At 38.3% G+C, this 15596-nt stretch overlaps 1 protein-coding gene across 1 annotated transcript; it reads right to left on the bottom strand.

Annotated features, from left to right (window-relative positions):
• Positions 1 to 133: 133 nt before the first annotated feature.
• Positions 134 to 7578, bottom strand: LOC104057761 (serine protease inhibitor 2.1). The gene is made up of 5 exons (XM_009559181.2): positions 7484 to 7578; positions 4044 to 4706; positions 2856 to 3126; positions 1894 to 2041; positions 134 to 1077 (listed from the first exon to the last, which is right to left on the bottom strand). Exons 2-5 carry the CDS (start codon positions 4687 to 4689, stop codon positions 883 to 885), a joined length of 1260 nt encoding a protein of 419 aa, XP_009557476.2. The 5' UTR covers positions 4690 to 4706; positions 7484 to 7578; the 3' UTR covers positions 134 to 882.
• Between the last annotated feature and the right edge of the window lie 8018 nt (positions 7579 to 15596).

Raw genomic sequence — 15596 nt, forward strand, 5'->3', positions numbered from 1 at the left:
TAAAAGTCTTTAAAATATACTTTACAGACACCTTGCTATGTTAATAAGAGTAACTGAAAGTTTTTGTTGATTTTAAGAGGTTTAAAACCGCATAGGAAGAGACAAGAAAGATTGAGAATCAGTCCTGAGGTGATGGATTTAAATGACAGTGCAGATTTTATTCATCACACATAGCAATAATTTATGGTTGATATTGTAGCAGGACAGTTCTTTGACAGTTTGTGCCTAGTGTCATTGTCTTTCCAAGTTTTTTGCTGACTCTGTGGACTGCAAAAAGACACTTAAAGTGAGTGCTATAGCATAACCCTATCTTCTCAAGGTTTTTCTCTTTTTTGTCAATGTTTTTTTAAGACATCTAAGAAAGAGTTGGAACATGTGAGAAAGAACAGGTGAGTTGAGGGTAAACAACAGTGACCTAGGCAGCAAAGAGCTATTTAAAGAACGAACAATTCTGTAGGGACTGGTTCAGGCGAACATTGGCCATCAGCAAGTTCCAGAAAAGACATAATAGAATTGCAGAGTGCTTGTCACCTGTAGGGATAAAGCTTCTGATGAGAAACCCAGAACTGAAAGCACTTTGGACAAAAACGCTAACCAGAGAGAATACACTTGTAAAACTAACAGCAGGCTTCCAAAGAAAAATTAGAAAATGTGTTATTAATTTGAATTACTTAACTTCAGAAAAGTTACATTTTAAAACTGTTGGTTGCTTGGGGATTTTTTTACGGGTTTTTTCTTTTTTTTTTCTTGTTTGTTTGGTAAGGAAATTTGTCATTCACTTCTGAATATCCTTCAATCAGAGTAGTTAGCAGCACTAGCTAACCCATATGAACAAACATTAATAACTCATGCTGAAAACTGACATGCCCAATAACTCAGCAACTACTTCTTAGTAGGATCAACAATTTTCCCCATGAAAAGTATGGTGCCCGTTGCTTTGTCAGAAATCAGGATAATGAAAGGTCTATTGAATTTGATGGTAACAGAAGGATGGAGAACTCTGGTGAGGATTAAGGCTGTGGCTCCTGCAGCTTCAGTTCCAGCCTCATCAACTTCCAGCAGGGCCTTGTGAATTGCCTTCAGGGAAAAGGAACAAACACTGTGGTTTATATACGGGACAGCAAACAGGGGGTAAAGATATACAATCTCCTTGTGAATTATTTAGGAGAAGAAAGGACTGATAAAACCCAGTGGACCAAACTTTCTTGCATGGTAAATCTCCAACAGCCAGCCACAGGAGGGTTTTGCGTGTCAGGACCGAACAGGGAGGGAGGGCCAAAATTAAAAATGGATGCACTGTAGACGCAGTTTATGAGTGCTGGAATAGAGGGAGGATATTGACAGTCCATGCACCAGCTGGTTGATTTTCTTAAATGGTTTGAGTTTACACTAACAACACTTTCTCTGTTATTCTAAGGTTAATTGAAAGTTAGTGCTATTTAAATGCAAATACAGAGGTAGTATTTGGCATCTTTGGCACATTAAATCATAGGAATGGTGAAATTCTGCTACTGAAAACTGCAGATTTCCTGGAAACTCTGAGAATATTAAAATATTTAAAAATCAACACTAATATCATAATATGTCTCTAATTTATCATTTGCTTGACACACATGCATGTAAACAATCATATTCCAGTGCCAAGAACTCATTTTAAATCTTGTCCAACTTTTCCATGTACTTGATATCTAGCCTTTTAATAACAACTTTAAAATAATACAAACATGAGACAACAAACCAGCTTTATAGAAAAGTCAGTCCCTACCTGTCATTGTGAGTTTTACTTAAAACTTGAGCAAGAGAAGGAGGAAAGGCAAGTCTTTAAAAAACACAGATGTAATTGATCAGAACAACCAGCCACTGCCCCACCACCAGCTCTGTCTGCCTACTTACTTGTGAAACCTGAAGATTACCGCTGCTAGTAACTCCAGACAGATCAGCATTACTAGAGAATACTTCAGTAATGCCCATTTCCTGTAACAGGTTTTTAACGTTGTAAGACCCACTGATAGAAATCTTTGGTAACCGTAGATTTAATCTCCTGTTGAACAAAGAAAATGAAACAGCAGTGAAGCATTACAGCCTTGTTTCAGCAAGAAGGCTGGATAGTATGCAATTCAGTGACACTTGAAAGCATTCTTTTGATTGGTAATGTGTTTGATGGTAGCATTCCTATTCCCTGAGAAATATCATCATCCAGAGAGAATCATAGAATCTTAATAGCTTGGGTTGGAAGAGACCTTAAAGACCATCCAGTTCCAAGCCCCCTGCGATGGGCAGGGACACCTCCCACTAGACCAGGCTGCCCAAAGCCCCATCCAACCTGGCCTTAAACACTTCCAGGGAGGGGGCAGCCACAGCTTCCCTGGGCAACCTGTGCCAGTGCTATCTTCTTGTATCTACATTCTCCCTTTGATTTGGGAAAAAAACTCTGAATTATTCTTTGCCACCCTTACATCCCATTGCCAAAATATGCACACCTAGCAGACTTTTGTGGCTAGAGGGCTACACAGAGTAAACAGACCAATTCTGGAATGTCCAAAACAAGGGAAAAGGAAGACAAAATTGACAACACAATAAAGCAAATTAATTATGTTAGTAGCATGAGAGAAGAGGTATGGTAGCCAAGCAAGTCTTCAAATAGTTGTTACAAAACTATGTCTCCTTCTATCAGGTCAGAGAGCTTGCAGTTGCTTATTGATTATGCTCTGCTCTGACTCCTCTTGGGAATCACTTAAAACACCGCTTTATGAACTCAGGATATTATATCCAAGAGAAGGATATCTGAAAATAATGCTTTCTCTTAAAAATAATAATGTGTCCTCCAATATAGTAATCCACCTCCCTAGAGTTACCTCGTATCAAGTCTGTTATCCCATTTACAAATAGTTTCCTTGGAGAGAGCATCTTCCACTTGCTTCATCTTTCCATCATCAGGCAGAATGAACAATGCTCGTGCAGTGCCTTGGTAAGGGACCTCAACCACCTCGCAAGAGAGATCCTCGTCATAGTAACTATAATAGCTACTGTCACACTGCATCATGTTGACTCTAACAGGTGCATATTTGTTCACAAAAAAATCATCCTCATATGTACGCAAGGGATCAAAAGATTTTTGCCAGGCAGCTAATTGGGGAAAGAGAAGATGTTGCATTCAAACATGTGAAGATCATAAAAAATGGCTGATATAAATCAGATGAACTTAAATATCAGGACATTGGAGGGCTGTTTATGGGAGACAAGGACCATTAAATCACTTCAGCCTCCTGCATAGCACAAAGTAAAGCATTTTAACTGTGCAGTAAGTTCAGCATAATTAAAGTTAGCAAGTCTTGTCTTGCTTTAAAACAGTCAAAGGTTTATTAGGACCAACTGAGAGAATCACATTTCTATCATAGACGTATGTTCACACCACTTGTGCCTTTTATGCCATTTAAATTCAGAGATTTGAACACAGCCATAGGATCTTGTTATGCCTTTGCTGTTGGGCCGTACCCAATGCAATCTGACTGCACTCACCCTGGTAAGGAACTTATCAATAGAATATAGGATCCCAACATTTAGCAGGGACTTCAGAAGCACAGGTCCTTGGAATACTATGTCCCAAGTTTTCACACAGCATGTCTAGTATTTCTACCATAACAGTGGGGATCCTGGAGGTGCGAGGATATCAGTCCACTAAAGGTTTGACTGGCACATACACTCACATAGTTATCTTCGAAATATCATTAGTCATTGCACTCTTGGACCAGTGAGACAATGTGCACATGACAACCGGGTCCCTCTATGAGACAATTTTCTAGAGTGGGACTTCTCTGTCCAAAGCTTTCAGGCATACAGACAAAATCAAGTAATTGATAATACTCTACAATTGGATACAGTGCTTTTGGCCGGATCTAATCTTTACTTTGAAGGTCCTGAACAGTTTGGCTCTTTCCTAAATAGACCTAAATAGTCACTTTGTTAATAAATCATCAGGAGTTCTCTATAATTTTTGTTTTGCATCAAAATAATCTATGAGAACACTATGCTAAGTATCTTACCTTTGAAATAAATGTAGTTAACAAGAACCAATACAGTACTTGGATCAAGATGAGCAATTAATTCAGGAATTTTCCCCTTGGTTTTCTCCTCTACGTATGTATTGATTTGATTCTTAGCTTCCTCTGGGTTATGGAAATTGCTAGACATAAATTCTGCATCATAAAACTGTTTGGTATTTTGTAAAAATGTCTCCTGTAGTTCATACCCAGTACCTGTAAAAAGGGCATTCCCTATATTTAATGTGATGTTAACAGCAGTACAGTTCAGTACTGCTAAAACTTTATGAAAACTTTCATGTATATCATGCACGCGAGTCTCAGGGAGACTGTTAAAACCCAGTCCTTCAACAATCTGGGACAGGGTGGTTGTCTTAGCACCAACAGCCAGCATGGCAAAAGCAGTGGAGATGCTCATGGGAGAAAAGAAAACATTTTTATCGGCTTCTTTTGATATAGCCTGCTTGTAAAATCTAAATACAAAATCTGCATAGTTAGAGCCTTGCTTGTCACAGCTATGCGTTAATAAATTTTCTGTTCCATCTGGCAGTTTTGTATTATTGACTTCATGACAAATGTCTCCATGGTGGCAATGGATTACAGCACAAAGAACATCAAGGAGTAAACACAGGCACAGGAGATACTTCATCTTCTTTTCGAATTATTCTGTCACAAAATAAACAGTCATTAGATGAGAAAGTGGTAATGATAAGCTTGATAGTCAGAAATAATGAATAGTTTAATATAAATATTGTACAGCGTAACAGTAAAGTTCTAATCATAGAATCATAGGATCATGGAATGGTTTGGATTGGAAAAGATCATAAAGGTCATCTAGTTCCAACCCTCCTGCCATGGGCAGGAACACCTATCACTAGGCCAGGCTGCTCAAGGCCCCGTACTTAAAGTGCCCATGGACAAAATGTCAAATACCATTGAGGAATTCAACCAAATTATAAATTAGAATGTCAGCCATAATAAAACCATAATATTCCTTTGCAACTGCCCTGAAAAGGCAATTCTGTTCTTCATTGGCAATTAACATATAAAGCCAAAGTCCATAATAATCACTGTTAACAATGACGTGATCTTCCCTGGGTAATTTTCTCCTTTTGGGTATATCTAAACAAAGCAGTTACCATTAGGTAAGATACAGTGTGGGTTTAAAAGACATCAAATACTCCACAGTACCTGCCCAAATGTAGTTCAGTAAATGTGAGGAAATGTGAGGCAGATCACTTCTCACTGGAAGTGGGATAAAAGCCCTCTTTCATCAGGAAGCAGCACAGGAACAGACAGCTCTCATGGACTACTTGGTGCTCGTTAAATTCACACCCCTGTTTACTTCATGGTTACTTACTCACATGGCCAGTCATTGGCCACAGCTGATAAGTGATGGATGAAAGTCACCTACATAACTTCAAAGCAAAATTCAAGACAAAAGCCTGGAGCACTCTGTGCCATGGCAGCAGGACACTCAAAACTGGTCATAAAGATGTATGTAAAACAGCAGCTTTCCACCAGATGATGAGGTGCATGTTTGGAAGGAAGGGACTCCCCTTTTAGGGACTGCATCAAGCATTTTTAACTTGTTAAGTAGTGGTTTGCCTCTCACTGTGAGTCAACCCTCATGGAATGTGTAGCTCCTTCTAGATACATAGGAAGTACCTAGGTCCAAGAGGCAAAGAGGAGCACCAGTCCTATTTGGAAACCAAGGGACACTCAGGTTAATCCCTTTGGAGAGGATGGGTATCTCGGTTATGCTTGTTCTCCCAATGCCAACACTGCATACTTCACATAAGCCTCCTGCCCTGGAGCAAGTCTCTAGTTTACTGAATTCAGTTGCCTGCTCTTCTGAGGAGGCATCTCTTATAAACACATTTCAGAAATGTAACAAGATACCTTCGAAAAAAAAAAAAAAAAGGCTTTATTTCCCTTGCATTTCTAGAACTTTTCTACTGTTGTGGCTCCTCTTCTTCTGGTTTCCAGTCAAGTCAGCCTGTTTGTGTCCTTCTCTTCCAGGAATGCATTTTCCAATGTCCTGCAAAGGTGACCTTCTCTCATTCCTGTATTCAGCTCCAGATGTGAAAGATGACTTTATCTATTATCTAAAGATTTATGCAGAGTTTCTGAAGGCAGCCCACGTTCCAGGATTCTTGGTGAATTTTTTATTGATATGATGGTCTTTTTGTTTTTATAACAAATATGCGTACTAGCTGTGTGTTCTCATATTTGTTTGGATCTAAGTATGCTGAGTGAGAGCTGTCAGTGACCACTGTAGCGACCCGCACTAAGAAGAGGGAAGGCTAAATTTTAACTTCCTTAAATAAAAAGATGGAATATGGCTGTCCATGGGAATATGACTCAACTATTTGCATCTCTTTTAAGCACAATTCTTCCTCTTCTTCCCAGCCAAATGCACTACCTTTATGTACTGCAGACAAATGAAGCAACCATCTAGTACAGAGGGTGTTTCAAAAGTACTTGCTTTTAACAATTCATAAACTATTTTTCTATAGTTATTTCAGATATTACACTCTTAAAAAGAAGATAAGTTTTGTCTGTCCCAGCCACTTCCTGTGTCCAAAGAGATTTTAGATTAAACTTCAAAGAATTTCTGAAACAAAGATTATGTTTTTTTCTGCAGCAAACATTCGGCATGGCTCTGGTTTTAACTTCTATTATAATAGATCAGTTAAAAAACTTCTCATAGTACATCTATAGAAATACTAAACAAGTACTTCTATTGGGAACTGGAAAATACTGAATATAGTTTTGCCTACATACATTGCCTTTAGAGATGTTAATCACATTAATTTGAAATTAGAAAATTGCAGCCGCATTATTTTGTTTTTATTACCATTTCAAAGCTAAGGAACTTGGAAAGACTACTAAATCTGGGCTGTATTTTTAATATGCAAATTGGAAAACCAGAAAATAATTCTATGCCAAACCACAAATTAGTTTGTCTATGGGAATAAAAGGGCTAATTAAATTTAAATTGTGGCCTTCCACCCACCCCTTACACTCACCCAGTCCTAATTAGAGAGCCTGGCCTTAGCAATTCAATGGTTGCTTTATACATTAAGTCAACAGAAGAGTTTATAAATTGGACCTGGCTGTTCAGTCACTAGTGGGATTATGTTAATTTCAAGTCACTGTGCAGGCTGTTTTCAATTTAAAAGATGATTTCATCAGTATTCTGCTTTAATAACTAATTAATAAGTCCACATGACTTTAAAGATTATTTTATTATAATTTTTCCCTGAGAAAATCAGCTCCCACCAGTCCCTTGCTTGTTTGCTTGATTAACATTTCATGGCAACATCCACACACAACCAAGTCACAAGCAGACAAATGGAATTAACCTAACATGAAAATTCCACCAACCACAGAAAGCATCAGTTGCTAGTCTCTAAGCAAAATGCACATGTAGTACTTACAAAATCAGAAGCCCTACTGCATTCAGCTGACCATGCTCTTCTCCACACTCTTACTTATACCGCTACATCATCTTCTGCTTAATTTCCACTGTTAAACATTAAACAGACATGATAAAAATTAGAGCCAACCAAAAAGGAGGAAACAGAGCAAATATTGATGAAATAGGGTTTCTGAGGATCATCTCCACAATTCGGCCAGTAGAGCTGACAATCTTCAGCTATTTCTAATAGTAGCTGAGACTTTCTGTTCCAGCTGACCATGTGGAGGAGTTTAGCATAAACGTTGCGTAATTAGGACTCAAGAAGAAACCAGGAGGTTGTGCCTGGAACCACTTGAAACAGATGCTAACTCCTGGTGCCAGAAGTCAAACTATCTGTGCTTTGCTAAAGCACATACGGAGCTGACAGCCACACATGACAGCAGCGCTCAGTGTTCTCCCAAAGTCTGAGCAGAGTCAAATCTTCCTCCTGATTCTCAGTCTGAGTATGGACTCAAGCTGTACCTTCTCAATCTGACTGCAACTGTATGCCATTGAGAGGATATGTGATAGACATGCTTCCCTGATGGTTTTCCTGCTCTGACTGAGGTGGTCCCTTTATTTATATATCTATATATCTATATATATATATATCTGTGTTCTGTGTGCACCTGAGTTACTGCCCCGGGCAAGTGTTGGCAGTACAAGGAGCAAGCTGTTTTCTCTACTCTCATACATGCACTGTGTGCCACTCACCTCTCCTTGCCCTTCTTGCATAAGTTGAGATTACGGGAATGAAAAAAAATGCCACTTGTTTCTCCTAACTTTTTCCAGTAGGAATAAAATGCTAGTGGACCAAGCTGGCCAAATTTTTCCAGTTAACAACAAAAAAACATGACTAAGAGGTGACTTGAAATGCGTTTCTCCATTTGTGACAACTTTTTTCCTTGTACTTTTTTACTCGTGTAATTCTGTCATTACAAACATAGATAAACATAGAGACAAGAATGTAGATAAATTTTGCCTTGACACTTCCCTCCTTTGTTTTCCTCTTTGTTTCTTTGTCCCCTTTCCTTTTTACTTTGTTCTTTCTAATTCTAGGTTTAAAAGATTACAAACACAGATTATTTTACTCATAAAAGCCTGGATAAAAGAGAGGTCATAATGGTCAAGGACAAACCGTGTTATAAAATGACTATAAGTCTCTTGTTTTCTTTTTCATTTGTGAGGCCTTTTAATTACTGTTTTGTTTTTATTAACATTAAGCTACACTTTAACAAGGCATTTCCCTAGCATTTCATTATAGCAGTAGCAATAAAGTGCTACACCAGCTTAAAATTAAAATGACCAGCCATGCACATGTGCCAGGTGTACCACTCACTGACAAGAGCCATTTAGAGTCCCACCTCTCTACTGATCATAATTTCAACTCTAAAATTATGCCATGAATCCACGTTAATCAGAGTTATAATGGTAATTCATCTACTGCACTAGTTCTTGGTTCTCTACTACTTATTTTTAATAGCAATAAAAATCCAGAATATTGAAATAACAAAAACCCACGCTCCCCCCGAATAGTTTTGTGGTATTTAATAGTCTTTGGCAAGTATCAGGCAGTCAGAGTGCAGGGAAAATTGTTAAGATAGAAAATGTATGCATGTCTGGTGAACTATGGTTCTTCTAGTATGGATGAGATATATGAAGAGTTAAAAAGGCCCAATCTGCACACAGTGATCATGCCATGTTTTTGGCACTTGTTGGAGAATCTACTGTCCTGCTAGGAATGAAAAATTTATTAGTTTAGGGGAATGAGAAAGGGGGATGAAATACAGTCTGTATATGGTGATGAGAACATTCATAAGGAGAGGAAAGTTCTGCTCACAGAACTGTTGTTCATTTGAATTGGTATTGCTAATAATGGGTATGAACTAATTATTAAGCAGGGACTATAATTTAAAAAGTATACTATGACAATAGTTAACAAATATCACCATTTTTTGGTTGGAAAATCAACACCTGTTACAAATCACCCACTAAAATGTAGCACGTATTACAGGTATGGTACTCCAATAACTAAACCTTCTACTGCTGCTATAGAAGTGTGCAGGTTGGCAGATATGACACAGGACTAATAACAAACTTGAGCCCCCCCCTGAAATAGGGGCAGGAAAGCAGACAGATTACTTTAACATTGGAAACCTTCGTTTACAGCCCAGAACCTTTCAAAAGAAGGTTTAGTTGACAAAATATCTATGTTGCAGTCTTATTGTCTATGAAGATCTCCAAGAATATTTTCTGTTGTTCAAATACTTCTCAGGATATTGGAATGACTTGAGGATGGGTAGGACTGCTTGATGACAGAACCACTGAGCTGAAAATTCAGTTAGATTGCTAGTTCTGTTGAGCAGCTCATCTTTGATCTTTGGAATATCACTAGCATTCTCTGCTGGGATTCAGTTTTCTTGTCTGTAAGATAAAAATGACACATCTAACTTCCTCATTGAGACAAGATGATGTGAAATTAAAAACTTACTTCCAATGAGCATCAGTTCAGTTTTTTATTGACTTTAATGAAGACAATATAATTTTTCATCAGTTTGATACCAGGGCACTGGAATTTGATTCCATCACAGAATATGTTTCTCACAGAACCTCCCTTGATAACAGTGATACAGAATTTAAAAATCTGTGGTCTCCAGGATGCTTCTTTATACAGCTTCAAAGTGAAACTGGAAACATTCCTTAGTTGCAAGGTTCCACAAAAAGTCCTCTGGACTTTACAGAAAAGTTCTTCTTTCCTGGTGTGCTTAGTGCTTGCATCCAAGAGATTCTAGCTACCTACATATATTATAGAATGGAGAGAGATGATTAAGCACACATAAATGCACAAGTCATAGAACCACAGAACCACAGAATCATAGAATCTTGAAATTGTTTGGGTTGGAAAGGACCTTAAAGATCAGAGAGCCGTTGACCACTACTCTCTGAATATGATCACCCAACCAATCTCTCGTTCACCAAAGAGTCCACCCATAAAATCCATATCTCTCCCGTTTCTACAGATAGATGTTGTGCGGGACCATGTCAAAGGTTTTACAGGAGTCCAGACAGATTACATGCATTGTTTTCTCCCCGTCCACTGATGTGATCACCCCATCATAGGAAGCCACTAGGTTGGTCAGGCAGGACTTGCCCTTGATGAAGCCATGAGACCCGATGAAATGCATCTGTGGGTCCTAAGGGAACCGGCAGATGAAGTTGCTAAACCACTATCCACCATATTTGAGAAGTTGAGGCAGTCCAGTGAAGTTCCCACTGAATGGAAAAGGGGAAATTACCCCTATTTTTTAAAAAGGGGAAAAGGAAGACCTGGGGAGCTATTGGCCTGTCAGCCTCACCTCTGTGCCCCAGCAAGACCATGGAGCAGATGCTCCAGGAAACTCTGCTGAGGCACATGGAAAATAAAGAGGTGACTGGTAACAGCCAATGTGGCTTCACTAAGGGCAATCCATGCCTTATGGATTTGGTGGCCTTCTGCAATGGGGCTACAGCACTGGTGGATACTGTCAGAGTAACTGACATCAGCTACCTGGACTTGTACAAAGCATGTGAAACTGCCCCATACGACATTCTGGTCACTGTATTGGAGAGACATGGATTTGGTGGATGAACCACTCAGTGGGTAATGAATTGGCTGGATTATCTTGCTCAAAGAATTGTAGTCAATGGTCGATGTTCAAGTGGAGACTGGTGGTGACAAGTGTTCCATGGGGTTCAGCATTGGGGCTGGTGTTGTTTAACATCTTTGCCTTTATCTATGCCTCTTTATCTATTGCCAGTCCTGTTTTGTGCTTTTGAATTCATACTGTTTAGCTATGGTATGGCCCTTGAATCCTGTTCTGACTCTTTAAACAAAGAAAGGAAGGATGATCATCCTCAGTGTATAGGGATAAGCAGACAGGAAGCTAAGTTTATACAAGTGAACCTATGACTGGTCTGGGAAGGGAAGCAGAAACTCCCAAGTCCCAGCCCAGTGCTGTGTAACAGTTGGCCCATCCTTCTTTCCTAATAATATTCTTGCATTGAAGAAAGAAAGAAATTAATCAATTAATTATGGGTTTCCAACAGCAATATACTACTTAAAATTGTGATAAATATGTGTCTATACAACATGAAAATACAGTTAACAAGAACCATCCCAATGAGTAATTCAAGACTTAAGCAACTAACATTATTTTGAAAGCCTTCATTAAAAAGTTCTTCTTCACCTTCTCATTTGGTCCACTGGCCCTACTATCTGGGACCATCTCATCTGTACTGCTTCCTTTACCTCCTGTGTACTCCTGCATGATACCAAAGAGAGTGCCTACCTTTAATCATACAACTGATCAAGTAAGGCTGATCAAAGTAGATTGAAGTAAACAATAATGACATTATTCTGTGACTCAGAAGATCAGCTGCCCAAGCACACAATATGGATTTTGGCTAATGCTCAAAGAAAGGATCCAGAAAGTGGTCTTGCAAGCCACAGAGGCAATTTACCTTGTTTATTACTTCTTACTAGTCTCTACTCACAAAGAACAGCTCTGTTGAAAATGAAGGTACAAACACAGGAGTCCACCAGGGAACAAACACAGAAGGAAGACAGATTCAGATTTTATTTTGAATATATACAGCATAGATTAAGCTTTACTCAGGCCACTGCTATTAACTCTTTTGGGAGATGATTTAGGTCAACACCACACAGGTTTTAAAAATACTAGATCAACCTACATCAATACAAAGACAAGTAAAAAAAAAAAAGCATTTTTCAATGTAATCATCCATTACACAAGCATCTGAGATTTGCTAATTTTAACAGAAAACTGCTGAAACTGTGGCTTTTTCAGTACAGATCAAAACTTCCCTACCCAAAACTAGTCAATATCCTGTCTGGTGTCAGCTCCTGCATATTGACATTCTTTCTCTGTCCTCCTTCACATCACCCACTGTGACTTGCAGACCGCTCTCATCCTCTCGGTACGTTGTGCCTCTCCCTCCTGCAATGGCCAATAGAGCTTGTTGAAGAACCATGGAGGAAGGAATTCCCAAAAGAATCACAGCAAGAACCTTCAGCAAAAGTCAGTCTTTGGGGACCACAGATAGATTTTCACAGAATACCCAAGTATCTTCTTCCATAGAGCAGTAGAGCATTGTGGCACTCCTAGGGCTGGGGTCAGCAAAAATGGGGCTCAGCCATAGAGAGTGAAAAGGTTAATCAGGTCACAAGAACTTCTAGGTGATGATGTCCTGCTCTCAGGTTCATTGATCATCCAGTGAGAGTATTTTTTTTCTTCAATGATGCAATGTTTTTTAAATTAAAGCCTTTGGTAGAACTTAGGTAGGTGGGGATTACGAAAACCTGTTTGAACTGGTCTCCAGCATTTGTGAATGCTCCAGCTCTCCTACTAATGATGATTGAATTAATCTCTTAACAAACACATTTGTTTTTCTAATTCGCCTCCACACTCCTAATTAACTATAACTCAAAACCCAACACCCAAATATTATAGCACAGATGACACTTAGCATCCTCTGCTCTTTGGAGCTCTCTAAACTACTGGGATGCCTCTTGAGGTAATTTATGAAGCACAGTGAATAGGATCTCCTCACCAGTAATAGCATCCTGCAAGCCAGGACTAAGTGTAACAGGATTCCCTGTCTCCAAAGGAAGTATAATTTTTTACCAGCACGTTCTAAACATACTTGCCTTCACAGTTTATTTTAAAACCAGGTATTTCTGTCACTGTTCCATGGGTACACAGTACATGGCCAAAGCTAAGAAGTATATAAATACTTTAAGCTGGGGGTCCCACTCCATTCCACTTCATCTTAAACGATGGTAGGCTTATAACTGAGCTACAGCTTCAACATTGTATTACTTACAAACTATCTTACAGATGTTCACTTCAACTTTTTTCTGCATCTGAGAACTTTGCTAGATTGTGCAAGTACTCAGATTCTTCCTGTAGCCCTTGACATCCCCATTAAAAATATTTCCTCAGAAAAGGTTCTTGGAGGTTTTCTGAGGGACCAACTTCCATGTAAGAAAGCAGAGTCAGTGAAATCAGAACATTTTCAGGAAGGCATTGGCTTTGTCAAGATTTCCAAATGGAAATTATTAAAATGTGCCAAACTAACTTTAATTTTTTTAAGATGTTACCAAGGAATAAACTCTTCTAACATTTACCAATAAAATGGAAGAAAATTACAAAAACATCTTCAGGAAAATTGTTGATATTTTAAATTTTTGTCACAACTTTGGAAAATTCAACATCTTGAAATTTACCTTGAGAAAGGTATGTAATTTATTGAATGTGAAGATAATACCAATGTGAGACTATGGATGTTAGTTAAAGATTATTGTAGGAGATGAGCGACTGCAAACAAAGTAACATTTGCCAATAAAGTTTAGATCAAGCACTTATATCTTCAAGTCTGAGTGTAAAAATCTTCTGCACCTGAACAATGAGGAAGGTGTTATTTTGCCACTAAAAGCTTTATTCTCATTTTTCTGTTTTTAATGGACTAAAACCAGATTTGCCATATACAGTAAGGTGATAGATGTAGAGAAAAAAATAGTTTTGAATTGATATACTGGCAGCTAATTCATGTTAAGAAAATTAATTTTACACAGGAATGTTTGGTGTGAATCTGATGGGAAAAACAAGCTAGTAATGAGATATTTCAATTAAAAGAAATAAACAGAGAAATAAAAGAGCAAAACCCAGAAATATTAAATAAGGCAGATTATAGATCTAGTTAGAGTCTTTGTGAAGGTACACTGGTAAGCAGTATTCACATGATTGTAAAAAGTATGACCAATGATAGTAAAAAGACCAAAACTGTGAATAAGTATACAAATATAAATTCATCTGCTTCAGTCATTCAAAGAAGTGATAAAAAGACCCTTGTAAGCTACCGAAAAGTAAGGATTTCTTTTTTAATAACGAATGCTCCTAAACTACCGAGTCATGTAAGTTGGCTTTGACTTCTAGTTATTTCCTACTGAAACACTGAGCTGATTGATAGAAGTGTTGCTGTTAATTGAGGAAATAAAAATGCTCTTAATTGTCATCCTCATACTGTTGTCTAAGACACCCCTGGGCATAGCAAAAGGAAATAAATGCTTAAGCTTTGGCTCTGAGTTGAGTCCACAGATACACAGTACATGCATAGATAACACTATTCTATAAGCCATATAAATGACCACGCTCAGCTTAAACTAGAGGTTCACCTAGTTCAGTACCCAGGCACAGGAGCATGCTGATGTTTCTTTCTCTTTCTTCCTTTCTTTGTATCTCCTGCTGCTTGGTTTCCTTTTAGACCAGCACTGAGCATGGAGATGACATACTCAGTGGTCCACCCAGCATCATTGCAAAATCTCTATTCTGAGTAGCAATACCTAACATAAGAGAACACCACACTTTTTGTGGGCTTTTTTCTCTGTATTCTTTGCTTTAGATTTATTGGCAGTGATTTTCCTGTGACATTTTATCAGCCTGTTACCGAGTACCGTGAGATCCTTACCCTTGAACAAGATGGGAACACCAGAAAAACGTGTCACCTCACAGTTCATTAGGTTCCCACGTGATCTCTGACTTCTTTCTATAACACAGGCAAAACTTATTTCTTATAAAGGGTCTTGACTCCCTACTGGCTTAGGGTTTTCTGAGATCCTTTGGTTAGGAATCTTATAATTTTCTGAATATTGTGACGTGTATCAATCAAACCACACACATAACACTTTCAAAGAATCCTTTGGTAAAGCTGTGTCACTTCTTCAATATTTTGCCCTACCTATTCATACAACTGCAAATTCTACAGTTTCCAAAATACCAAAATTGGACTAACTGTTCTGCAATTTACTGCATTCATACTTTCACGTCTTTTAAGAAAAAATGTCACATTTTTCACTTCTGATCTCTGTACCAGAGTAATAAATCTAACTGATGTATCACACTGTAAAGCTTAACAGTTTTGTTCTTGAGGCAGCTAAGAGCTATTGCATACATACTAAACAATCCTGGCAATTTGTTACTTGCTTTTCTATTTTTTTTTCTAAAAACTCTTCTATTCTTAATTCAACCTGAAAT

Source organism: Cuculus canorus, chromosome 5, assembly GCF_017976375.1.
Source record: "Cuculus canorus isolate bCucCan1 chromosome 5, bCucCan1.pri, whole genome shotgun sequence".
Lineage (NCBI taxonomy): Eukaryota > Metazoa > Chordata > Aves > Cuculiformes > Cuculidae > Cuculus > Cuculus canorus.